This window comes from Plasmodium fragile (assembly GCF_000956335.1).
Source record: "Plasmodium fragile strain nilgiri unplaced genomic scaffold supercont1.44, whole genome shotgun sequence".
NCBI classification, from domain to species: Eukaryota; Apicomplexa; class Aconoidasida; order Haemosporida; family Plasmodiidae; genus Plasmodium; species Plasmodium fragile.
Window position 1 is genome coordinate 29,923 of NW_012192624.1, and position 26,810 is coordinate 56,732.

At 42.1% G+C, this 26,810-nt stretch overlaps 8 protein-coding genes across 8 annotated transcripts; 3 read left to right on the top strand and 5 right to left on the bottom strand.

Annotated features, from left to right (window-relative positions):
- Positions 1-1,121: 1,121 nt before the first annotated feature.
- Positions 1,122-2,267, top strand: AK88_03664 (uncharacterized protein; the record flags this gene model as incomplete). Its single annotated transcript, XM_012481274.1, has 1 exon — positions 1,122-2,267. One exon carries the CDS (start codon positions 1,122-1,124, stop codon positions 2,265-2,267), a length of 1,146 nt encoding a protein of 381 aa, XP_012336697.1.
- A 960-nt stretch (positions 2,268-3,227) lies between these two features.
- AK88_03665 (uncharacterized protein) lies at positions 3,228-3,752 on the bottom strand (the record flags this gene model as incomplete). Its single annotated transcript, XM_012481275.1, has 2 exons — positions 3,228-3,332; positions 3,507-3,752. The coding sequence occupies 2 exons, from the start codon at positions 3,750-3,752 to the stop codon at positions 3,228-3,230; spliced, it is 351 nt and encodes a 116-aa protein (XP_012336698.1).
- A 1,257-nt stretch (positions 3,753-5,009) lies between these two features.
- AK88_03666 (uncharacterized protein) lies at positions 5,010-6,256 on the bottom strand (the record flags this gene model as incomplete). The annotated part of the gene is made up of 2 exons (XM_012481276.1): positions 5,010-6,029; positions 6,146-6,256. 2 exons carry the CDS (start codon positions 6,254-6,256, stop codon positions 5,010-5,012), a joined length of 1,131 nt encoding a protein of 376 aa, XP_012336699.1.
- A 1,606-nt stretch (positions 6,257-7,862) lies between these two features.
- AK88_03667 (uncharacterized protein) lies at positions 7,863-10,582 on the bottom strand (the record flags this gene model as incomplete). The annotated part of the gene is made up of 2 exons (XM_012481277.1): positions 7,863-8,117; positions 8,258-10,582. The coding sequence occupies 2 exons, from the start codon at positions 10,580-10,582 to the stop codon at positions 7,863-7,865; spliced, it is 2,580 nt and encodes an 859-aa protein (XP_012336700.1).
- A 1,427-nt stretch (positions 10,583-12,009) lies between these two features.
- AK88_03668 (uncharacterized protein) lies at positions 12,010-16,549 on the top strand (the record flags this gene model as incomplete). Its single annotated transcript, XM_012481278.1, has 5 exons — positions 12,010-13,707; positions 13,803-15,665; positions 15,802-15,852; positions 16,056-16,097; positions 16,457-16,549. 5 exons carry the CDS (start codon positions 12,010-12,012, stop codon positions 16,547-16,549), a joined length of 3,747 nt encoding a protein of 1,248 aa, XP_012336701.1.
- A 1,987-nt stretch (positions 16,550-18,536) lies between these two features.
- Positions 18,537-20,186, top strand: AK88_03669 (uncharacterized protein; the record flags this gene model as incomplete). The annotated part of the gene is made up of 1 exon (XM_012481279.1): positions 18,537-20,186. The coding sequence occupies one exon, from the start codon at positions 18,537-18,539 to the stop codon at positions 20,184-20,186; it is 1,650 nt and encodes a 549-aa protein (XP_012336702.1).
- A 1,049-nt stretch (positions 20,187-21,235) lies between these two features.
- Positions 21,236-23,248, bottom strand: AK88_03670 (uncharacterized protein; the record flags this gene model as incomplete). The annotated part of the gene is made up of 1 exon (XM_012481280.1): positions 21,236-23,248. One exon carries the CDS (start codon positions 23,246-23,248, stop codon positions 21,236-21,238), a length of 2,013 nt encoding a protein of 670 aa, XP_012336703.1.
- A 1,180-nt stretch (positions 23,249-24,428) lies between these two features.
- AK88_03671 (uncharacterized protein) lies at positions 24,429-26,072 on the bottom strand (the record flags this gene model as incomplete). The annotated part of the gene is made up of 2 exons (XM_012481281.1): positions 24,429-25,856; positions 25,971-26,072. The coding sequence occupies 2 exons, from the start codon at positions 26,070-26,072 to the stop codon at positions 24,429-24,431; spliced, it is 1,530 nt and encodes a 509-aa protein (XP_012336704.1).
- Positions 26,073-26,810: the final 738 nt, after the last annotated feature.

Consider the following 26,810-nt stretch of genomic DNA (forward strand, 5'->3'; position numbering starts at 1 on the left):
TTTTTTTTTTTTTTTTTTTTTTTTTCCACTTCGCGCGTTGAGATTTCCATTACAGCTCTGCACACGTTTACGCGAATGCACACCCTCCCCCCTGTGATGACCGCGGGCATACTTTCCCTTACGCGTGCGTGAACGCCTCATTGAGTAAAAAAGGGGAATAATAGAAACACAAACGCGTAAAAGCGGACGAGGCACACTAGTGAGCATCATCTAGTGCCTTCGCGCTGTGTCCCCCCATCACATTCACTTGATCATTATACCCACACACTATTTGGAGTGAAAACATTTACTAGTCTTTTTTATGACTTGGAAAATATCATACCATCCTTTTTTTTGCTTTTTTTTTTTTAAACCCCTGTAAAGCTTCGTGCACACACATTTTACCAGTACATTGTTTTCTCCCGCCGAAGTTTTTTTAGCTTTTTTTTTTACATTTCCATTCATTGATGAGAAAGACGAACACAGCTGCGTTGCATATGACAATGCAAATTTGCAAAAAAATGGCTGTGCGTGTAGAACGACTATCCGTCTGCATGCTAGATTCGTGTTAACCGCGTTTTTTTTTTTTTTTTTTTTTTTTTTTTTTTTTTTTTTGCATCCTCATCGCTGCTCAAACTTTTGCACTGTTCACCCGAATTGTGAGTAGCAAATTGTTGTTGCTGGTGAAATTCATTAGAGCAGCATCATTGGAATAGAAAAATATGATTTTTCTCCGCTTTTTTTTTTTTGTTCTCTTTTAATTTTTTTATAGCAATTTCGTTAGTTGGCACATTCTCGCCTTGTTTTCATATCTCCGGTTTTGCGCAAATCGAACGGCGTATAGTCGCATTTGTCTGCCTTCGCCCGCGTAAGCACCGCATACCATAGATGTGTTTATAAAGTACGTACACATTTGCACATGTACTTTTAACATTCCTGTGCGGGTGTTGCCCTTTTTACACAATTCAGCATATTATGTTCCCGCTTTTTACACAATTTTGTGTGTGCGTTAGTTTCACCCTTCCTGCGTGTGCTTTTAAGCTAGCTGTCGAGATTGCCTGAACAGGACAGGCAAATCGCAACTAAAAAACAGCCAATTTTTTTTTTTTTTTTTTTTTTCCAAATAATGGAATAAAGTAAAAATGGCTAGCTTCAAGTCATTATTGTTAAATGTTTTCTTTTTTTCGTTGGTACAAATAAGGTGCGAGTCACATGACGAGAAGAAGTGTGAACAATGGGATTCGTGGTCTGCGTGCAAGAACGGAATTAGCACCAGGATATGTTTAACGGACGAATCCGTAACAGATGAGGTAACCTGCCAAGTGTGTGACGTTTGGGGAGATTGGTCTGCTTGTAAAAATGGAAAGAGACACAGAATAGTAGTTAACTGTCCCTTCATTCGGGAAGATCAGGATTGTGATCCAAACAAGTCAAACGAACAAAACACCGGAAATAATACCACCATTTATTTTAACAATTACGATCATGATCATGATGACGATGAGCATGATGACAACTTCGAAGAGACCTTGGAGGAAGAAAGCAATTTACCCGTCACGGGGGATAGCAGCCAACCGAGTTTCCTCCAACGAAATTCTCATATGGAAGGAAAACAGGACGGCATGAGCGAAAGTTTCGCGCACATTGACGAGGCGGATGCGACTGTGCAGCAGCACAACGATATGTTGACAGACACGACCTCCTCTGAAGAGTCACCCTTCGCAAGTGATGCGAACAACGAAATACATGAAAATCACCTCAACCAAGATGCTGTGCATGAACCACATAATAACATTGATGAAGCACAAACGGATGAAACACATTTGAGCAGTCACAACCTCGCACATGAAGAAGCGGACGCAGCCCCATTCAGTATGCCCAAAAGAGCAAGGAATTTCCGTGAACATAAGTTTGAGGATTTTTCAAGCACCTCTGGAGAAGGCCAAAATGCAAATAATACAGAGGGAAATACAAATTATAACAGCTTCAACGAACAGGAACAAAATCAGTATGAACACAGCAACAGTGAAGGGAGACAAAAAAAACACAATACCGGAGCGGGAAATGGAGGTGCACCAAAGTTTAATCAAACATACATCGCCAGTGGAATGGGTCTTCTCTTTCTCGTAACTGGAAGTGCCGCTAGCTATGCTTTGTATAACGGCAAGTACCAACAACTGAATGAACAGGCAAAGAATGAAAATTTTGAAGTCATGTTTAACGAAGACATGAAGGCTAAAGAAAGCAGCAAGTCCATGTACGAGGATGAGTTCTGGGCCCTCGGTTGACGTATTTATTCCCCCTTCTCTGCAGATCAATCCACACAAATGATGTTTGCTCATGCAGATGTAAAGAAGTACGTCGGGTGAAGTGAACTTTGCCAGTGATTTGCAATACCTCTTTGATTGGGGTGCCAAGACAATTCGTTTTTTTTTTTTATTTATTTTTTTTTTCCGCACAAGGTATATATGCCCCTCTGTGAAGTCTCACGAATGAGCTTTCCCCTTTTTTTTTTCTTTTCTGTTTTTTTTTTTTTTTTGTTAACCACGTTGGGACATTTTTTTCCTCTTCGTGTTTCACCCCATTTGCTGATATCGCTTCATCTGCTTTTGCAAAACTGCTTTGGGGAATCTCTCCCATTTGAATTAAAATTTTTTTTCCCTTTCCGAAAATGTACCCTTTTGCGCTATTGGGATGTGTTGCGGGGGGAGACGGCGTTAAAATGGACAAGCCGAATTGAGTGCCCACTGAAATGTGAAGTGAACAGGCGTTTCGCGTGTAGGAATGGGAGCTCACGTATATACCCTCCTCTTCCTCCCACCACCACCTACACACGTAACATATGTACACACACACGCACACACCCTTTTATGTGTACCATTTTAATAAAGTCTTAACGAAAAAGAACATGTCTCGATGGGCAAGTTGCATATTTCAAGCCCCGTGGACCCACACCCAAGTGTCCGTACTGTGGTGCCTATCAAGGCGAACCTCCTCCTGAGCGTTAATTATCCTCAAAAAAAAAAATGTGTTATATTCCTCACCGTTGTGAAAAAAAAAAAAAAAATAATAAATTACATGAAAAATAAAGCGGGACGCGGGAAGGAGATACGCACAGGACATACTACACAATGGAGCAAAATAAAAAAAAAAAAAAAATGGAAACAGTTTTTAAATGAGGTATTCTCTCCATGGGGTGTTGGTGGAGGGCGTCCTCTAGCAATGCCTCCTTACATGGAGAAAAGACATCACCATGAATCTTCACACAACTGAGAGTTTCCTTGTACTTTGGGCAGAGCCTTGCCCGTGAAGTAATAATTGGAATGGAACAAGGTTCCAAAGACTATGGCGGCCTGTTCATTTTTGCAAAAGGGGGAAAAAAAAAAAAAAAAAAAAGGTATTAATAAAATTGTAAATTTTGTAACGTAACAAAATGATGCGGCTGCCCATATGTGTTATACACAAAGGCGCTTTTTTTTTTTTTTTCCAGTCGGTACACACTATAATCAGCCGATGTTCCTCTTCACCTGTAGGAAAAGCCAGCTCCACCAAACGTACTCAGACATGGGTGACACCATGTTCGTTGCAATTTCCGCTGAAGTATAATAATCCTCCAGGTAGTGAGTTAAATGTATTCGTGAAAAGGATACTCCTCTTTTTGTGATCATGCTCGCGTTCTTCACTTCGTTTCTCACATGGCCCATTTGGGGGATCATACACGGGTGTCCAGTGACCCGCTTAAGTATTTCTCGCCCAAGGCCCCTTCCAAACATGTTTGCGCGAATGCAGAGCAGATGGTACACGTGGGTGTATTTGTAGGTTTCACACAGACTATGAGCTGTACGGACGTTCGTACCACTATTACTGCGGCGATTCTTCAGCTCTGTGTTTTCGATCTTCAAAAAAAACTTCCAAAGGGGGGCGCGGGCCACATGCGTTTAACAGCGCGAAGGGGTATAAGCAAATCAGTGTAAATGAGGGGAAAAAAAAAAAGTCACATATATTATTACATCATGTGCTGCTCACATATTTACGCGCGGGGAAACTGAGTAGCCGTAGCCTCATTCGTCGGGGGGGGAAAAAAAGTATGCATATGGTAACACGCACCTGTATGTACATGTATGTGATAATTTTGCGAAATGGAAAAGTACCAACTTGGGGGGGGTATTAAAAAAAAATTCACGTGCATATAATGCACATGCTAAGATGAACACATGTGTTTGGCGCAGTGAAACTTTTCACCGATGAAGGAAAAAAAATTCGAAAATGGTGTGAGGAGTTGCGTAAGTTGACCGTCCCAGGGATGCATAACAAACTGAAGGGGCAACCAGTTAGCCTTTTTTTCTTCTTTTTTATACCGCACGATATATTGAATTGGGGAGATACGTTTTTTTTTTTCCTGAGCAGTGGACGCGCCAGGTTGATGTACCTCACAAACAGGAGGAACAAATGTAAAGGCATAATATAACAAGGTGTAAAAAAAAAAACGCCGTGGTATTTTTTAAAAAAAAAGGAAAAAACGTTTGGTCCAGTCATAATGTATAACACCGCGTCGCTAACACACACAGGAAAATATAAGGACGGGTGAGTGAGCAACGGTGGGGTGGAAGATCCCCTCCTAGGTTTAATTAAGTTCGTACAATAAAAAGGGGAAACAAAAAAACGCCCCGTGGAGCAATAAAAAAAAAAAAAAAAAAGGACATGTATAATGTAACGTAAAATATTAAAGAGACCATGTAAAATGTATTAAATATTATAAATCGAATAATATTTAAGAATTTTTTTTTTTTTTTTCTGGTGTAACTCGCCTGTTAACCGTTTGCGTCCCACTTGTGTAAGTGGTACAAATTAACTTCCACTCTGTGATGTGCAAATGTGCGTCGTGGCTAAAACTGGGAGGAGTTCATCTACACACGCCTAATTACCAGAAATCTCCATTTGGGCCATGCAACATGGGGTCAACTTTTAATTATTGCTAGGGGTTCTTCTCCTTTTGCTCCACCTTGTTAAAAAGTGCAAAAACTCGACCCCTATCTGGTTGCCCTTTTTATGGTGTTTCTCCCACTATGATCTTCTATTTGCTTTTCATCAACCTGCGTGTCTTTGAGCGTGTCACGTCGACCTGCATCAAGCACATACGGCTCGGCGCCAGGGCCGCCAACAACGGCACCCGCACCAACACCAGCAACATCAGTGTGGCCCCCTTTTTCCCTGTCAGCACCGCCGACGAGGAGAGATATTCCCTGCAGACCCAGTTTGCCAGCCAGCACGAGAGCCACCCCAGCTGCCGCTAGCAAGTTGGAGGTGGTCTCTATCATTCGGTCATACAAATTATTTCCCCGTTTATGTATAACAAGTGGGTAATTATTATACGCAAATGTGTTGTACTGCTCGGGGGAAAATTCATATCCGCTGCTCACCTCGTACACCTTGTCCCTCCCTTGTGCATAAACTGCATTAGAAAAGAGAAGAGGATCCATTTCATACATTAATGACTCCTCATTCTTTCCATTACAAAGGCAGCTCAAAAAGCAGTTATCCTGTTTCTTGTTCGTATAACTACTAAAAGGATTCAACAAATTTAAAAAATTATCATTGTACCCTTCGAAGAGGGGTAATTCTCCCTGAAGGTTATAAGCGCTATTATTCATGTCTGGTTCTATGCGACCATTTTCCTCCATATATTGGGGGATATACCTACGGATCGGAATTTCTGTATAAATTTCTCTCCTGGGTCTAAAAGGGACAGGGACTTCCTTTGGTACGTATTGAAATCGTTTATACTTTCTCTTCACATATTTATTAACATATTTGTACTGAGGTACGTCTACCACTTTGTACACGGGCTTGACCCTGAACTTCTTTTGCGGGACCTGGACATTTTTGTACCTGTACCTTTCTCGGTATATGGGCGCTTCCACATCCTTCAGGACGGGGTACGTCCTGTATTCAACTTTTGGCACGTGGACGATTTTTTCCTTGTACTCTATTTTTGGCACATGGATTGTCGTTTCCTGGACTATGTTTTTTATAACGGGGTTTGCTGCGGGCTGGGGTGGAAAAGGGGAATACAAATTAGGGATGCAAATTAACACTGCTGCATGGGAGGTGGTAACACGCACAAGAGGCGTGCGTTGAGGCCTCTCCTCTCGCGAAGAAGTCCTACTTCAAAAACGGCGTAGTCCTCCATCGTGGTGCAAGGCGAGGGGGCAGGCCCCAACACAAACTTCTTTTCATTTTTGCAAATGCTGTCACACATGGTTACACAGCTATTCATAAAATGTGTGGTAGAAAAATTGGGAAGCAAAAAAAAAAAAAAAGTGGCGTTGCTGAGCAAACCGGGGTTACACTATACTTTAACACACAAGGTTGAAAGGAACAAATCGGTAACATAAACAAATAAAATAACAGCGTCAATCTGTGAAAAAAGAGCTATCCACATTTAACTGCAAAGAGTGACACGAAGTGGGCATTTTTTTTCTTCTACATGTTTTGCATCTTGTATCGCCTTTAAAGACGAAAGGTCCGCTCATGCGTCCACTTATCTTTTAACAGGACAAAATGGACCCAATGCAGATACCCATGTAGACACTTATGGTGGCAATCCGATTTGGGATAAGTTGGCCGCACTCGGTCTGTGTTTCGTCTATTTGGACAAAATGGGAAAAACTCGCGTGACCAACTCTCGTTTGTGTCAATTCACTCCTCGCAGTTGCTTTCGTTAAGAGCCCTGGGAGGAACAATAAACGGGCTTAACAGGTACGTCACCAAGGGGGCAAGCTTTCCTATTTTCAAATTACAAATTTCACAAAAAAAAAAAGGCACAGTTTTGACGCACAACAGGGGAATTTAAAATGTATACGTAGTTTGGCTGTTCAACTTTGCGTTAGATCGAAGTGCTATAATTTGTCCGCCCCAGGCAAAGCCGTAAAAAAAAAAAAAAAAAAAAACGCGAGATGTGTGTGTAACATGTCTATGCAGATTTATACATTTACACATTCACCTATTTACCTGTTTAACTTATTTACACATTTGTACAGTTGTACATTTTTGTTTTTTCCTTTGCGTGTGCCGTTTTGGACCTGGTTACCGCCAAATCTCGACAACACATTTTCTCTATTAGCGAAAAATTTATAAACAAAAAAAAAAAAAAAAAGCACCACTGTTGGTTCATACATTTGTGAATTTTTCGCATGACCTGTTCAGAAAAAAAAAGCAAAAAAAAAATTGGACAACGGGAAAAATAGCTCTTTTGTTCTTTACACGCCCTGTTATTTGTATTGCCCCCACCAACAAAAAAAAAAAAAAAAAAAAAAAAAAAAAAAAAAACTAGCCATTTTAGCGCAATTTCTGTTCAGGCAAAAAATGTCCCTTTTTTGTACTATTACCATCGCGATTACCACCAAATAAATGCTGGCGGCGCGGAAGAACACAAAAGTGGACTTGGGTGGAAAATTTTAAAATATGCATCTTCCAAACCCTTAAAAACTGTTGTGCTTTCTTGTTTTCTTTTCTGTCCGTGTAGCGTGTAACGTGTGCCGTCGGCGTATACATCGTGCGCATCGCCCACACGCGAGATCAAGGGAGGGACGAATTTAAGAAAACATTCGACTGTGTGACAGCCGAGCAACGGCTATCTCCACAAATGCGTGCGTTTAAAAAGGGGGTAAAACAAATCGTGTTGCAGAAAAGATAGGTTTGTTTACATGTATAACTTGGCAGGGCACAATAAAGCGCTGCAAACCGCAGTAAAGCATATTAAAGCACAGGGAAAGAGGACAACAAATAAAAGATGGTCCAGGAGGAAAAACAAACAAACAGACGACAAAGGCGACAGAGATCAACTGAGACAGGGAGAGGATGCACACAACGTCGACGTCGCGCTACATAATGTAATACTTACTCAAAAAATTCGATATGGACGTGTCCAGCACTTGGTAATACTCAAATAAGTTGTAAATGCACACGATCAGCGAGTTCGGGCTTACGTAAATGGTGAAGCAGTTTTTGTTTTGGGCGCAGGTGCGAATCATTTTGTACTTTATCAAATTTGGGTACATGCTTTTTTCTTCGTGCGAAAATTGATTCTCCAGACCCCGTGTGCAAAACTTTCCCAGATCCTTTATCAGTTTGGTCACCTATGGAAGGAGGAAGGAGGCCGCGTGTCATGGTGAGCAGAACACGTATGGTCGCCCGCTTGAGCGCTCACTCAGCTCTGCCAATTGAGTAGTCGCCTCCCCTCAAGTGGAGAGTTACCCCACAGTCGGAAAAGACGTACCTGCGGCTCGTACTTCGTAGAAAGGACGTCAATATACTGGGCGTCCATGTAGCTATACACACTGTGAAACAAAATGGGGGTAAAGCAAATGTCCTTGCTGCTGTGGACCGTCACCAATATGTAGTCTGTAAGGTACATTTTGACCAAAGTGGAGTCTCTAATTTTTTGCAGAGTGAGGACCCCGCTTGTGCGTTTAGGATTTACTCCCTTTGGTAGGTAGTTGTTCAGGTAAAAGAAAAAATTCACCGCTCGAAGGGTATGCAAATATGGGGACTTTAAAATGAACAGGATGTTATCCTCAGACAGCATAATGTAAGTGTTGTTGCAGTAGACTACATCGACGATGTTGAGTTTGGGGTACTCCAATTTTTTAAAAGTAAATCGTTTGTTTTGTCTTCCCTTATGTGTGGAGAATTTGCTAGACACGACCACCTTCTCCGCATTCACCGAATCTTCTACAAGTGATCCCCCCTGTCCACAAACCCAAAAATAAATCTCTTTATTTTCAAACAACACACAGCCATGTGCGCAGGATGTTCCGCTTAACAGCACCTTTGGTTTGGACCGTATCAGCCTCTTTTTAAACTTCATATTGTTTGAAGTTTTTATGAAAATGAAATGATCCTTCTTTTGCGTAGCTCGATAGGAAGTGCCTGCGCTTGGCGCGTCATTCACGTTAGGCGGGTCATCCATGTTAGACGGGTTAATCGTGCCACCTCTAGCTGTTGCACATTTTGTCGCTCTCCTCCCCCCGTTGGACAAACTGCTACTGTGAGGTACCTGACCAGGGTGGCCGCCCGTTTGGGCATGGTTAATTCGCCTTTTCTTCTTAGCGCGCTCTCTGGTCATATGATCATGATGGTCTTCCCCCCTTTGCATTTCACCCACAGCGCAATTGAGTGAATCTGCGGCGCGTGTCTCCTCTTGGGTGTGTGTACTTCCGCCGAGTTTATCCCCACGGAAGGCAGGTTTACTTGTAGAACCACCTGTTTTGTTCTTCCCCTTTGTTGAAACTTTTACCATTTGAGAGGCCACCCTACCCCTGTGCGCAGTTCTCCCCTTCCTTTTCAACCCTTTTCTGTAATCCACATTAAAACCCTCATTTGTATCCATTTCGTATTTTGTATTTTCCACATGCAATGTAGCTGCTGCTTCATCTGATTGGTGACCCTTGGAAGATTCTCTCGCGTTATTTATGCCCTGCTTGCGGCAACTGACTCTCCTCCCACCAGTGTGATTACCACGACGCGTATAGGAGAGCTCGAATATGGAAGCGTATTTCAAATATACGGCGCAAGAGCGTAGGTCATATTCATTGAGCTCGGGTAGACTGACCAAAATGGTCCTCATTCTCAATTTGCGCTTTTCAAACGAACGAGGAATAATCATTTTCATTTGCTTAATGTTGATCCTACTAGCATTAACATTTGTGTTCAACCCTAAGTATAAATTATCCCTGCTGTCAACTAAGCTAATTCCGAAGAAGTGAATCGGATCGATGGTCTCATGTTGGTGTGTAGAACCACAGAACTGGTAATCATCCTGGAGAGCATAATTTGTTCCCTTAGGAAAGTCAAAGTAGAGATCTCCTTTGTAATCACACGACACAATTTGAATATCCTTTATTTCGTTACAAGTTGGAATGGGCAAATGCTTCCACTCGTTAAAATGGTCCAAGTGCCACAAGGACCGACTGTGCTTGTAGACATATATTTTATTGTCCGAGAGATACACAAGAATGTGCCACCTGGAGAATTTTATAATCTTAATATAATTCTTAATGAAAATAAAGTCATTAAATAAATATGTGTTCATATGTATTCCTAAATGCGGTTTGAAGTATCTGTGTGTAAATGTGTAAGTTTCATTTGCAAACCTGGTAAAGGGTCCTCCGAAACAAGCGAAGTTTTTTCGCACGTCGTACTTGTCCATTAACTTGGTCAACTCCTTTACTTGGTACTCTGCACGCAGTTGTGGGGAGGGGGGTAGCACGGGGGTGATTGCGTGTGGGGAGGGGTGCCTGCGCGTTTCTGTTCGCGCGCTGCTCTCTGGCAGCGTGAGGAGCAGTCGTGGGCCTTCTTCAGAGGAACCCTCACCGTGGCACAAACACGGGAACCCACACGTGGTTGCAGTGATGGCACGAGCGCGCCCCTCACCAGTGACATCCTTCATGGAGTCCTCCTTCGCGCAGTCATCCGTCGCGTAGTCATGCGTCACGTAGCCATTATGGCAAGAGCGGTTCGCCAATTCCATGCGGACCGCACCCCCCTGCGCCTTCCTCTTCCTTGGGTCGCAACCCTCTCCCCTGTTGTTGCGCAGAACCATCTCCACTTGGGTTGTTCGGACAACCGTGGGGGGAATAATACGGCGCTTGCGTTTTCTTCTTGTTTTTGTTGTTGTTTTTTTTACTTTCTCTTTTTTTTTTTTTTTTTTTCTCCCTATTGAGATCAATTCATCCTGGGTGACCCTTTTTGGATCCCCTCTGGTGACGAAACTGCTTCTCCTTGGACGACATCCGAGTCATGGTGATGGCCCTGCCGCAGTCATGTTCATGTGTGTGTTCCCTTTTTTGTTTCTTGCTCATTCGAGGTTTCCCAGCTAGTGGGTGGTGTTACATCTCTTTGGTGTTGTAACAGCTGGTGTCACGTTGTTGTGAGCGGCTGCAGCGTTGATGGCGAGGCAAAAAAAAAAAAAAAAAAAATGGTCCACAGAACAAGTCAGGCAGTGACAACCAAAAGCAGGAACAGAATAAACTGGTGACGCGAACAAATTGTTCGAAGAAGAACAAACGTGAAACAAACTCGTCCCAAAGCAACGTTGTTCGCCCGTTTTTTTTTTTTTTTTTTCCTAGCACTGCGCTCTACATGCATATGACGAGCCAAGCCTGTATTTTTTTTTTTTTTTTTTTTTTTTTTTTTTTTTTGCTGTCCGCTCAAATGTAGCCATAAGTTTATTTTTACGCTTGATTGTACAATTTAGTATTTTAAAAAAAAAAAAAAAAAACGTCCATAATTAGGCGAATACATGGGCCCAATACGAAATGTGCACAGACAAGGTTCCCAAAAAAAATGAGCTCCTTAACCGGAATCCCAAGGACAAGTTGGTATAAGTACTAATTTGTTGGTAATTAAAACAGACCCCCCAATTTGACTCGTTCCCCCATGCGATGTGTAACAGAACCCTAATTATGTGAAGTAAAAGCGCGCTGCTACAATATACACGCTGACGAAAGAGGCCCCATAAGTGTGTAATACATATAATAACCCTTGTAGATGACCTGTGTATATCCTATGCCTGTGCGTGGTAGAAGCCCCCCGTGGCCGCAACGCCACGACCTCGCCACGCACCACGTAGAGCCGCTAATCATACGTGTGTAGAGATATCCCATCTTGTGAGTGAATGACTCTGCGTAGGTCCCCTTTTGTGCGGTGTATTTTTTTTTTTCGTGGTCCAATCTGTGCAACACTTTGTTACATTTTTCTTAAAAAAAAAAAAATCGGGCACCATATGATACCTTTTACGAATAAGGGCAAAACAGAACTTCATATATAGGAGCCAAAATTTTTTTTTTTTTTTTTTTTTTTTTTTTTCTTCTAACATATGATAAGAGCCATTCAAGTGGAGTGGCTTATGGCAACGTATAAAAAAAAATTATGTAAGCTTCTGCCGCTAGTGAGCTGGTGTAAGGGGCCATGCTGTCGCATTTAAGCTAAACTATTCGCCCCCAAACCACAACGTCCACAGTTCCCCGAATGAGATGCTGGGTTAAAGGGCCGTTTGTGCCAGGCAAACATTTGACCTATTGGCCAACCGTTTTTTCCTACCCACCGAAGCTAAAAGGGAGGGGTGTTGCCTGCCGCAAATTCAGCGGCAGGAAAACTTTGGTGTATGAACACATTGTGGATGACGATTTCTTAACAAGGAAAGGAAACTCCATCAATTCAATTTTTAACCAGATCTATGTCAATGACAAAATACGCGAGATTAATTCCCTTTTGAAGGGATGCCGTGTTAGTTGCGGCAAGCAACATGGATTCTCCAACGAGAGGGGAAGTGACAACGAACACGTTGATCAGGTCATTCAAAATTTGCACACACTATGTGTGAAGGGCAATATGGACACATGTGACGACCGCATCAGGTACTATGTGAACTTCGTTTTGCGCTACGTGAATGATTACCTAGAGGATTGCCCTGTAATGGGAGGAGAAAAACAAGCAAGGGAAAAAAAAAAAAAATTCATGAGCATCAACAGCTATATGCTCCTTTTAGATATTATAAAAACTCTCAATATGAAAGAAGAATTTAGCAACTTACTCAAACACGTAAGTCAGAACATTCACTTTTTTTCTGTGGACATTGTTAAAAGAATTGCCTTTAATTACGATCTGAGTGAATGGCACCATGCGGACAAGAGTGACCATTTGAGGAAAAATGTCTTTTCCTTTTTTAAAGAGGTCATACGTTACATGTATGCTTTGATTCAATCTGACAATGAGCTGTACTACAAAGAGATAGACAGCATGAACACGTGCATAAACATATGCACACATTTTTTTTTCGGGAAAAAATTTTGTCCACTGAAAAAAACTTACACTTATGACGTGGACGAGGATATTATTTATCTGTACAGCATGAATTATATTTACATAAAACATATAGCTACTCTTGGGGATATGATACGAGGCAAAGGGGGGTCCACACAGGATGATTCTTCCCCACGGAACTGTCTTAACGAGGGTTTGTTGTCCTCATCCCCCCTGGGTGACGTGTCGGAAGTGAAATGCAAATGGGAGGAAGGCACGTCGGATGACTATGTGAGTTACGTGCGACATGCACCTGGCAACGCTCCAACTCACACTGAGGATATGCTAGACACTTGTGCGGATGGGAAGACACCAGCTAATTCTTTCCCCGCCGACATTGCACGAAGGTATTCACTAAGGCGCGCACATTTAATGGAGGACTTCCATTTTAACTTCCACGCAGTTGACACAATTTACGTACTGTACAACTTCTACACGCACTTACTTTTGAAGAAAAAAAAACAAACAAGGAAGGAACTTGTATTCCTTTTTTTTCCCGACGTACGAGACAACATTACGCACATCCTCCTCAACTTCATTCGCACACTCAGGAGGGAAACCGACCAAAATAAAGGGTTAACAAATAAAAAATTAATTGCTTCCTTGGAGAGAGTGCTAATATTGGGGACAGCCTTCGAGATCCCCTTCTCCTTGAGACCCTTCCTACTTTATCACTGCAACGTGTTGTTGTTGAACAAGTTTGACTTATCTGTGCTGGACAACGTAAAATTGTTAACCCTTCTGAGGAAACTCCACCAGGGGAGTGAGGCGAGGGAAGAAGGGCAAATAACCGAAGTGCCACTTCAACAGGGTGGAGATAACTCCCTTGACCAGCTAGCCAAAATGGACAACACCACCGTGCAGGTGGAAAAGAAAAAAAAAAAAAAAAAAAATCACCGCTTGACCAGTTGCACACACAATGGGACGAGGAAAATGGATGGGATTGTGCTACACGCCAGGCGAGCAGCCACCTCTTCGTGGAAAATTTGATAAAGTTAATTTTTGACAACTTAAAAAAATGCCTACACAACGCAACGGGCAACGACCTGTGCATGCTGATGCCCGCAGTGTACGCATACCACAAGTACATGGATGAGGAATTAAAAAATATATTAACCGTTCAGGTGATTTACAACAAGGAAAATATGAACGCAGCGAACATGGTGAACATTTTACGAGTCTTTTGCAAAATTGGATATAAAAATGAACTTATTGATAAATTTGTATACAACAACATGAAGTTTGTAACTCATGGGAAGGAGGCAACAAGTGGGAAGGATGATAACTCCGCTGTTGCAGAAGGCGACGAAACACAAAATGTGTGTTTTTCGTGTCCCAAGTTATTTCTCCTCTTTTTTTATTACAAAGGTAAAAATGGCTTATTTACGTACAAGGACATTTACTACGTGGAAAATTACATTCAGAATTGTTTGTTCGAGATGAGCATCAAGGATTTTATATCCCTTTTGTTGATTTATTTAAAAAATGGCGTGTGTTTCCTTCCCCCATTGTTGCTTAAAATTTGTGCCATTTTTAACAACGGAAAAAAGTACATACATGGGGATGACCTCCTGTTTGGGTTATTTTTGCTCGCGAAAAATTATCACTCCCTGGCCAGTTCAGCAGATGAAAGAGGTGTGCAGCAGGGTAACTTCCCCAGTCAGCAACAACCCCGTAGCATTATAAACAAAATTAACCTCTTCAGGAAAAGTCAGTACAATCAACTCCATATAGACAATTTTGTCAACACGATGAACGAGGTCTTATTGTACCTGTACGATGATAAGCTGATTAACTGCAAGGCGGACGAGGTCAAGCAAATGCAAGGGGGGGGAAAAACAGAAAATGATGATTCGCAAAGTGCAGAGGAACAAACAGAGGAGCTGATAAATAATATGGATCTGCGGAACGATCATTCCTTTCTGCACATCCCCAATGAAACAAAAAATAATTGGAAAACCATCTTTAATAGTCTAAAGTATAACATGAGAATGATGAAAATTTTCTACCTTTTATATTACCCTCTTTCAAATGCACCAAAAAAAAAAAAAAAAAAAATTCTGAACATTCATCATGAAAAGTTCATCACCTACCTGTTTTCCCTTTTTAATGAAAATTTCACCAAGCACGAAAAAGACATAAAATACATCCCCCCCCTTTTGCATTATTTTAGCTATTTCGATATTTATTCTCCCATTTACTTTAAAATGCAAATGTCCTACATAATGCAAAACTGCGTTCTTGATTTCTCCCTGCTCAAGTACACATTGCTTAGTCACGTTTTTGTTAGAAGACAAATGTGCAAGGAAATAAAAAATCGTCTGAAAGAATACGTCGCGAAGAACTATGAGACCTTTCCACCCCCCCTCCAGGTGTTGTGCCTTAAACATTGTAATTATTTTTTGGACCTAAATGGGGACACGGAAAAGGCAGACCAGGACCACCACCTTCTATTTAACAAAATGGTGAATAATGCACTCTCCAATTTGTCACATATGAAGGCTAAACATTACCTCGACCTGTACATAACCATATGCAACAATGGAGTTCGAATAAAGCAGCATTACATTGAGCTGTTTAATCACATGAACAGACATGCGACTCTTTACACCGGTGAACAGCTGATGCTAATCCTATTTTACATGTACAGGACAGGCTATAGCAAGCCAAAGATAAGAAAAAAAATACGAAATTTAATTTTGCATTACCACAAGAAGAGGAAAATTGACCTGGGCACCTACATCAAATATGTGTTGCCATTGGACGAGTTTGGCATTTTCCACCTCTTCCCGGTGAAGTTCCAGCGGTGGCTATACGACCAGGTGATGAAGTGGTTGCAGCGACGACCCAACCGTGGAGACGCCTACTCGGAAACCCACGCACGATTTATCGCATTTTTCCTCACCAGGAAAATGTATTTCATTTTTTTCCCACATTTCCTTTTTCCCCTTATCGCAGCTGACCGAGGACGTGCGGGCGTGTGTACGGGAACCTCTAACGCGTGAAGCGGTAATAGGGGGGAAGGGGCGAGAGAAAAATGGCCACATGGAAAATCCACACATGAGCAGCTTTTATACATGCTTTAAAGAAGGCTGTTCCCCATGGCACAAAAAAAGATCTAAAAAAAAAAAAAAAAAAATTGCCTGATGATGCTATGTTTATCCCATTCATGTCCCCAACCTATGCTTACTTCCTTTTCGTGCATTTTGCAGGTGCAGGAGGTGGTTTGCACATCCTTGGCCAAGGAGCGCGAGGTAATTTCGTCCACCAAGCAGAGGGGGGCGGGGTGCTGAGAAACTTTCCCGCGCACATTGTTGTGCATATGTATACATGTGGGCACTTACGTCGTTGCGCGGTTTCACCGCGAGGCGTTATAGTAACGTGGGCTTATATGTGGATCGCGGGCAGACGCTGTTTCCAGTTTCCACCCCCCTTTTCTTTCTTTTTTACGAAGAGGCGGGCTGGAAAAAAACAAATATGCCACCCGTGTTACACATATACATCTCGATCCCCTCTGTAAGAGGTGAAAATATATATTAAGAAAAATCTCCTTCCACACATAATTAATTTTTATTTTTTATTTGCTCTTTTCACCAATGGCGCACCACATCAGGAATGTAGCGTCGAATCGAAGAAAGCGAAAGGGACGGATGTGCAGCAACACGCACCCATTTATATGTTCGAACAGATGGTCAAGAGTTACTAACTCGAGCAACTGATTAAGAGTTACTAAATTCGCGAAGAGGAGATGCAACGCATGTAATGGCGCTTTAAGTAGGGACCATGAAGGGAGGAAGTGCAAAAAAATGTTGCATGACGAGGTATGTATATATATATAAGGATACCCTTATTTTTGCGTAGTTTATTTTTATTCATTAATTTTTTTAAAATCCTATTTACACGATTTGGAAGCTAAATATATTTGTTTTCCTGCACCTTTGGAAATTGACCTATATTTACGTCGAAATGTAAATGTTGCAACAATGACCATTTTTCTATTTTTTAAAAAAATGCAAATTGCAAAATGTACACCGGGGAATAGGGTTAGCATGTGTTTTTTTTTTTTTTTTTTTTTTTTTTCCCCCATTCCCCCTTTTAATTTTTTTTTTTTTTTTTTTTTTTTTTTTTCCCCACCATTCCCCTGTATAATTGTGTTTATTTTTATATATATGGGAGCAAATAAAAAATTTTTTTTTTTTTTTTTTGGTTTTGCAAATGGATAATTCTCCCTTTTTACAGCCTTTTTTTTTTTTTTTTTTTTTTTGGGCCCTTTTTTTTTAACACTATTTTTTTTTTTTAGCCATTTCGTGACTTATCCACTTTTGTGGTCCTCTATTTGGATCAGCTCTCTCCTTTTTTTGGCTTGGCCATTCTTTTTTTTTTTTTTTTTTGTCACTTGTGTTTAATTATTTTTTTTGCCATTTTTCCATTTTTTCCATTTTTCCATATTTCCATTATTCCACTTTTCCATCTTTCCATTTTCCCCCTTTTTCCACCTTTTCCTTTTTTTCCATTTTTTCCATTTTTTCCATTTTTTTTTTTCCCCCCTCACTGTTTCCCATTCGTGCGAATATTACAACAGTCGCGGAAGGAGCCATTTTTCGTTTCCTCTTTTCCCAGTGTGAATGAGTATACCATGCAGTTACATTCGCTTGTTCTCTGAAGTGTACGAGTGTACCGCAACAGCGATGGCAAGCGTATATGCATTATGTGAAAGGCCAACTGCTGAGCATACAAAGTTTACTATTCGACTTTAATTACTTACGGGATTGCGACACAGAGAGAGTGGTAATAAAATGCTGCGTAGTGCCTTACGCAATAGATCACTCATTTGTACACTATGTATACATTTGTGTGATGATAATTTATACGCCACGATATGCCGCACCCAGTGAAATGAAAGCTTATTCTCCGCGGAAGGTTCTCCCGTTTTTACATGTCATTTAAGTGTTGATGACGGAAGCGTGCTGCAGAGCCCCCCCTGTGTCGAAAATTTTGTTGTTGAGGAAATTTTCCAATCTGTGAGAAAGGCCCCCTGCGTGTAATTTTTCCCCAGAAGGGTTTCAGGAAGGTTTTTTTTCTGTTTTCATTTTTTTTTTTTTATCGCTGAGCATACGCGCACACATCGAAGCCTTCGCTCTTCTCCCCCTCTCCCGTGAAGACCCGCATGAAGCGCACGTCGATCGTTCCGAACGAGCGTCTGGGCAGCATTGGGAGAGAGAGGAGGAGCAGGAGGAGGTCGATCTGAGAAGTGAAATATTACTACTCGTTGCCAAGTGTGAAGAATTCTGTTTTACCATTGAATTGTTTTCTGCGGCTGCATTATTTGCTGGGTTTATTATTTTGCTATTTTATTACTATTTATCGTTTTCCTATTTTATTACTATTTATCATTTTCCAATTATATACTATTTATCATTTTCCTTTTTTTTTTAATAACTCTTTTTTTTTTTGTGTGTGTATGTGTGGGGTGACTCACTTTTGAAGTGGATAAGTTATAAGTAGGCTCCTTGTTTTTTTTTTTGCCCACCCCCCCCCCGCTGGAGGCAGCCCTCTTCCGATGCAAACGGAAAAGGTGACTCCTGAATTAAACCCTTTTAAATGAAATAAAAGCGCAAGTGTGCAAGGGAAAAAAAAAAAAAAAAAAAAAAAAAAAAAAAAAGAACAGCATCAGTTGGGACAAAAAGCCCTCAATGATGAACGAAGCGATCGAGGAGGATCTGGCATATGAAGATTTGAGGAATGATGAAGTCGACCTGCTCGACATCAGTGCAGTTGATGTGGACGGAGAAGACGACGAAGAGGAAGAAAACTCGAGCTACAACAGCAGCGACAAAACAAATGGCTCAGCAGATGCAGAATTAATAAAATTTAAGGAGCAAAATATTTCTTACTACAAGAGGTTTTACGCTAACAAAAGTATATACTGTGTCAACTCCTTTAAGAAGTGGATCTACTTTGGAAGTATCAACAACAATTGTTACCTGTACAACAAGTTCGATGACGACTTGAGGAATTTCGCACACGCGGGGGTTAGCACTGTTAGCGGCGTGAATGGCAGCGTGAGCAGCGGCGGTAGTGCCAAAATCAGCCTGCAGCACCTGAAGCACCAAAAGTACACAGACACCGTCACGAACATAAAATTCTCCAAGAGCTACAAATACATCGCCCTGTGTATATATAATGGGGACATTTACATTTACAACAATAATAATATGAACAAGTCAGAAATTTTAAATTACAATATTACAAATTTTAAACAAAATATTAACAACAGCAATTCTTTGCTTCACATTTATAACTGGAATGTTGACTTGAGTCAATTTAAAAAGGAAGAAGATAAGGAATGGATTACCGAGGACATGAATTTTGTAAATATTCTAACAATAAATGATACGAATGATAAAAAGGATATTGAATATTTTATGTTTTGTCCTTTTAATGAACAAATCCTCTTAAGTATATACCTGGACTCGCCAAATATATATATATGGAATATACGGCAGAATACTCCCCTTAGCATTACCTACACGGTGGATATTCCTACCTTCATTAACATTTGTAATTATGAAAACAGTTTTTATCTCATTGCTGGGTTTCACAGTGGTGAGACGCATGTGTACGATTATAATGTGTATAATTTGAAGAAGCGCAATGAGGGTAAGAAGCATGAGGGTAGGGTTAAGGGTGAGAGCGGCCGCGTAGACGGCGGGAGGCAGCAGTATCACCACGATCAGTACAACCATGACCAACGCGAGTGGCACCATGCGCAGCAGATCATGAGCGAGGAGCTGGACAACAGCAACGACGTACTCTGCATAGACAATAACCTCGCGAATGAAATTTACGTGGCCACACACCGAAACGTGATACAGATCTGTAGCGTCAGCAATAACAGCGTCATCAGCACCTACCATAACCTACACAGCGACCTAGTAGACTACTGCCTCTTCAACAACAAGCGAAATAACATCTTCGCTTCCTCCTCCCTCGACAACAGTATCATTGTGTACGACTACCACTGCAAAAAATATATTAACAAATTCCTTGTGAACTACGATTTTAATAAAGTGGACACAAACAACCAAATGGAAAAAGGAATAAATTTCCTCAAATGGATCAACACAAATTTGCTCCTTTTTTCAAGTCTAAATGGGAATATTTATATTTACGACATTCGCTCTAGGCAGTGCATTCACCAGTTCTACAGTCACACAGATACCATATTCAACGTACATTTGTCTTTACACTTGTATGACCAGAAGAACATCCTTTCCATTCTAACTGCCAGCGACGACCGTTCCTCGAATATGCATTTCCTGGATATTTCTGCGTTTATTTAGTGACGATGGTGTGGAGTAGTGTGGCGAGGTGGCTTCTATACATTTATACCTTTTTATACATTTACGCGTTTACACGTTTACACGTTTACACATTTACGCTTCTATACCTATTTACGCTTCTATACCTATTTACGCTTCTATACCTATTTACGCTTCTGTACCCTTTTATGCATGTGTATTTTTTTTCTCCCCCCCTGTGCACTTTCCTTTTCAGTGTGTTTTCAAGTACTCTTGTTTTTATGCCTTTTATTTCGCCCATTGCGTGTGTGTACGCCCTCCTGCTCCCAGCGGGGGGATGTCCCTGTGGGCTCTATCTCTCTCTCTCCCTCATTTGCCATCTGATATATGCCATTTGCTATTAACAATATGTTACACTCCATATAATACCTGCATTTGATACTCACATTTGTTTCACACATTTGTTGCTTACCATTTGTTATTGGCCATTTGTCACCTGTCATTTGTCATTTGTGTTATTTTTTATTTTGCGCGAGATTTGTGTGTCCTTTGTAAAGTATTTTTCCCTGTTTCCATTTTTTCGTATTTTTTGTGCTTCCTTTTTTGCGTTCCCTTTTTCGTGTTCCCTTTTTCGTATTCCCTTTTTTGCGTTTCCTTTTTCGTATTCCCTTTTTTGCGTTTCCTTTTTCGTATTTTTTGTAACGTATTTTTATCCCTTCGCCCGCATGTTTCCACTCCGCCCCATTGTGCGCCTTTCACGTTTAACCTTTTTTTTCTCATCACCCCGTGTGGTGCGTGACCCTCCCTACTCCCCCCCCCTTGCCACCTGCGTGATAAAATTTTTTTGTGTCATATTATAGTTGACAAACTTATCGACTCACCAACAAGTATTTATTTTAAAAAAAAAAAAAAAAAAAAAAAAAAAAACAGCGCCAGGCAAAGTTGCGGCAAAGTTACGGCAAAGATACGGCAACGACAAAGCTGTGCAGGAGAAGCAAGCATGTTCTTCAGCCACATGCCCAATCAGAGAAAACACAACCAATATGAAAAAACAACTGTCCATGTCGGTATAACCCCACAAACATCCCGTTTCACTCCGCGCACACGTAACACGACTGCGGGACGTGTCGGAAGAAGTTTGTCTTGAGGATGTACATAAGGATGGAGTACGCCGCGACGACGCCCAGGGGCTCCTCCTTATTGTTTACCAAGTTCACATAGTACACTCGCTCGAAGGTTCTGTCTTCATTCGAGTGGGGAATATTTGGCCCAGTGTGCACATAATTGGGGTCAACCACTGGGTACTCCTTCTCAATGTTATTGCAGTTGTCCAGGAGGAGAAACACCCCCTTGGCTTTGGCGAGCAAATTTAAGAAGGGCTTCATCTGCTCGGAATGGCTCCCCCCTCCATAGTGGACATACAGCTCACCTCCGTTGTCGTAACAGCTCTGATCTCGGTCACGATCAATTCCTTCGCGCCCTCCCATCCTGTACTTGAGTAAAAGTATTTTGTTTTCTCTGGCGTATTTGAGCAGCTCGGTGAAGGCTATCTTCTTGTAGGGGATGTCCAGCAGGTGGCCCGCCGAGGCGCGCAGAGTCAAGGGATGGAAAAAGTCGATATTGTAAATATCGTTTATGTTTGGCTTCTTCCGGGTAGCACTGCGTGGAGTCGTTACATTTGGCCAACCCGTACTCCCCCCCCGGGCCGCCTCTAATGATGGTGATGCTGATGATGACGGTGACACTTTGCTCGCCTTAGTCTTCCCCCTCTGCATATGGCCCAGTCCTTCCACATTAAACACGCACTGCCACTTGAGCAGGAAGCAACTCCTAATGAGCGTCCCAATATCTCCGTTGCACAAAAGTTCAGTGGATACCCCTGTGGGGGTTCTTCTATTAAACAAGTTGGTCTCCACATCGGGGTGGTCCCCGCCACCTGCATATTCCCCTTCTACCCCTTCTCCTTTAACGTTTTCGTAACTTCTTCCCCCCCCGCCGCAGTTCACGTTGTAGAAGCAAAGGGCCAAGCGCGGGAGACCCACATCGTCGTACTGGAACGTGTGCGCCACTTCAGCCAGGACGCCGTTTTTAAAGGAATAAAGAAAAGCAACTCGTTTGAGCAGTCTGTTTGACAAAAGTATAAAATTATCGAAGCAACGAAAGTCCTTTAAATTGTCGATGCTGTTTGTGTAAATACGTGCAATGTGGTTTTTTTCTCTCTCCAGGATCATCTTCTTGCAGGTCAGTAATATTTTTTGTTGCTTCTCTCGATACTTCCCATCAGTGGCTAGCTTGTACAGGTGGATAAAAATGGGGTGGTTTTGTGACTTTATTATTTTCACCTTTTTGGATGAAAAAAAAATTTTAAAAAAATGATCATTTTTTTTTTTTTCACTGATACTTATTTTGTTGTGTTTACTTATGTTGAGCATATTGTTTATATTTTTGTCCTGTGTGCATTCGACAGAGGTGTCTGTTTTTGGTTTCATAACAATGTGGTTAGCTTTGCGGGGTATCAATCCATCCGGTTTCTTCCCTCCTGGGGGATCTCCATTTGTGAGGTCTTTTCTTTTTTCCACTTGTCCATTATTGGCCTCAATCTGAATTTCCCCTCGAGATTGACTTTTTACCAACGAGAGAACTTTCTCCTGGCCCATTTCGCGTATACGACTCGTGTGCATATCAACTGAGGTAGTACTTCTTGCACTCCTCACCATGTCACTGCTTTTTTTTTTCTTATTGTCGTTAATGCTAGTTCTTCTTCCACGGAGAAGCTTATGCTCTCTCAATATTTTTTTATAAATTTCCTTCGTCACTGCATCGTCATCTGCTTCGGTGGATGGCAAACTGGCTGGACGGTCTGCCCGTGGGTGTTGTTTCGCTGCATCTCTACCTCGGCCCTCCACATTTGGTACCTCAGGTGCAGGTACCTTCTGCCGTGTTGCCACCCCTTCCGTACCTCCTCCCGCTGATGGGGGTGTCCTCCCCCCCACGGAGGACAGAAATAACCTGGCCATTGTACCCATCCCACTGTTTCTTCCTCCTACCCGTCGGTTCAGCGATAGCAGGTATTCTTGGCCACGCCTAATTCGGAAGTACAACATGGTTGGGGTGGGATGAAGATGGTGGTAACAATGGGAGGGAGGGGGGCGTGCGTTTTACAGCCATCTTCCTTGCACCTTTGCCTTTTCTCGTCATAATGGAGTTCCTTCTAAAGGAAGGAATAAGTATGGTCTGTCACTTTTGATGCGAACCGCGCAATAGTCCACTCCAGTCCAGTCACTTCGGAGGGGATGTAGGCGTCGTCACGTCGGTGTAGAAAAAAGGCCCAGCGGGGAATAACAAAAAAAAAATACAAAAAAAAAAAAAAGAGGCCATGTGAATTCTAGTTCCTACACGTATGACTTAATTTAGTCAATCCTTTTATAACCGTTCGATGGGCTTTATTTTATCATTGCCTCCTCTGCTTATGCTCCTTCTGAGGTGTGGGGCTTTCTATGCGGCTCCACTTTTTTGCTGAATTACCCCAGTGGTGCCTCCTTTCTCAGTGCTCTGCCACTATTCAGTCGATTTGTTTCAAATTTGAAGGGGAACAAAAAAAAAAAAAAAAAAAAAAAAAAGGGACGTGGCACACCAACATCATTCGCAAAAGTGACTCAACAAAAAAGTTACCCACGCTGTACGCTTACAATTTTATGCACCCCGCTTGGAGTCTCCTCTTTCAGTGTACGTCGGGGCAGGTTCCCCACAAGCACGAACAGGAGTTAACCTTTGTCACCTTTGCTGAGCAGTCCCCGCTGGACCCCTTTATGTGAAAAGAGGCAAAATGGGGAGGAGGTGTAGGTCGGAAAAGGCCATCACCACACCTGCCACAGTCGACGTAATCAACGCTGCTGCCGCCGCTACCGCTCATGCTACACGTGGCACATTTTTTCAACTTCAAAATGGCTGGCACGATCGGAGACCGCACACCAGAGGTACTCACACACAAAGGGAGGAGTTTCAAACTGGGGGAAGGGGGGGGCCAGGGTAGGCTTCCCCCCAAATGGGGCAAAATTGGAAAAATCGCCTGCATGGTCAGGCAAAAAGGTGGAAAAATAAAATAATAGCAATGGTGTAGTAATAAAAAAAAAAAAAAAAATGCAGACAGGGAGGCGCTTTCTTGAGATGGATTAAAGGGCACATAAAAAAAGGGCGGGGTGGCCACACAAAAAGGGGGAAGAAAAGCAAATGGGCGCGTAAAATTGCGACGTGATGTGGTGACGTGATGGTGCACACCGCCTCCTAGTGCAGGGGGCACAGACACACCTGTGGACAGCTCCCAACAGCCCTGGGGACGCGCTCGTAGGAACTTCCCTTCTTGCGTTTGCCATCGGGTTCTACCTGGGAGGCCCCTGCTCCCCCCTTCGCCGGGCGCGTCGGTTCTGCCGCAGCAGCCCTGGCTGCTGCTTCCGCCATTTTCTTCAGGCTGGACTTTTTTCGAAAAAAAGTTTGCTCAGTGACATTATTAACAGTGGACATTTTACAATAGGAAAATGTTTTGCCCAATTTGTAGTATCCTGATTTGACTAAAAGTAGCATAACGATTATGACAATGAGGTAAATTATTGCTAGGAGGAAAAAGGAGTAGGCTAATTCGTATGCGCTATTCCCCACAGCTCGCAAAGACACCAACTGAAATGATTTCTTTGCCTTCCAGTGTTTTGCAGGCCACGTATTTTGTGTGAACTCAATTTTATAACTGTCCCCAGGCTGTAAGTCTTCAAATATTACTCCATAAGGCTTAATAAAGGAAGAAGTCATAGGAGGATGAAACCAATTCTTGTAATCAGGAGAAAAGGTATTAATCCATACCCTATAATCGGAGGCATATTTTTTATGCTTTTTTATATACGAAAAAAAGTCGTAATAATTTAATATGGGAAATTTATCAATGATGAAAATTTTTCTGTTCAGGGAAAGTTTAATTTTGTCATTAAAAATGGAAGCCGATACTAAACCACATGGAAAAATTTTCCTCCGTCTTTGTTCTGGGGACAGGGAATTCACATCACATGATTCGTTGCTTCTTAACGTTTTTGAATTTGTACCCAAACCTGTAACACCAAAATCGTTATTCACTTCAGGAAGGGTTTGAATATTATTAACACACCTATATCTATATATGTCCTCAAATGTCTTTATATATTTACACCTGATATCCTTAACCAATGCCTGCGATTCATCTGAAAGGAAATTTTTAAAGTTGCTGTAGAAATTACTTATTTTATAATATACATACACTGGTTGCTTCATGGGGTGTTTTACTGAAAACGTTTTTGTCGTGTCCCCTGAGTCATACTCTATGTTTACTTCAATTACGTGACTTGACTCATAATAAATGAAAATGCCAATCATGGTGAAGCAAATGGCTAACACGAGCAAAATTACCAATGCTACTTTCCATTTGTACACATGATGAAATTTTTTTATTTTTTTTAATTCCTGTTGTTTGAATGCTTCCACAAATTTATTGTACTTGGTCTCGTTATATATGCATGATTTTTTTTTTCTCAAAAATAGACTGTCATTTTTTTTTATTTTTTCTAACGATGGGATTTTTACCGCATATGTTCCGTCTTCCCCTGGGGTACCATCCTGCTCCGCCTCCTCCCCTACGCTGTTCTTCGGCAGCACCCTGCTCTCGAAGGATACTGCCTTTTTGTTTATTTCCTGGGGGGGCGGGGGCCATCGTGCTTGTGTTGGATGTGGCTGTCTTGTGTCATGCGACTGCTCTGTTTGCTCTTCGCGCCCCTCGTGGGCCGCGCGGCCATGCACGGGCACCACCTCGCAGCGGCTCCTCTTCTTCACGGAGTTCAGAATATCTTCACATGCGCGGCTGTTAACCGATATGAGGTGGAACTCACTCTCTTCCTCCGGGGTGGCCATCGGGGGTTGCGCGGGAGGGAAAAAAGGTGCACACTCTGGGTATGCACCACGAATATAGAGCGGGCGGGACGCAAAAACGTTTCAAACCTGGGCACGGACAAAAAAAATGTGCAACGGCGGACGACATCCAATGGGCTAGGGACACATTGCGATGAATTTAAAATGGGGTGAAAAACAAATGATACAACTCGGTGTGGGGGGAAAACTAATATGTGAGTGCGTCTGGAGGGGTAACAATCGAAGGTTCGCAACTGGGGGTGCCAGTTGTGTTTACACTTATGCGGCTAGCCTTGAGGCGGATGTGTACGTCCCCCCCACGAGTTACGCCGTTGTACACTGCGAATTGTGTGTCACTGCCTAGCGCCCCTTTAACAGGACAAATACATCTTTACGCTTCACTTTTAGCATCACAAAATATAGCGTATTATAAAGCCTCGGTCGAGCTGCTCACTCTTATGCATGTCATTCCCACACGGAGGTACATGTATAACAGAAAGCAGGCGGTCTCGGGAAAGCCATTAAAACAAGCTTTCAATTTTTTTTTTTTTTTTTTTTTATTCTTCTGGGCGCGCTGCGGCACGCAATACAATCTTGATGTGTTTGTAATTTAAAGAAGGGGAGGTGGGCCGGACACTTGCGCGACTTTCGCTGCTCCCCTGTTTTTCACACGCAAAAATGGAATATCAACAAGGTGTACAAATAAAACGCGCCGATTTTCTTCAAAAGAAGAAAAAAAAA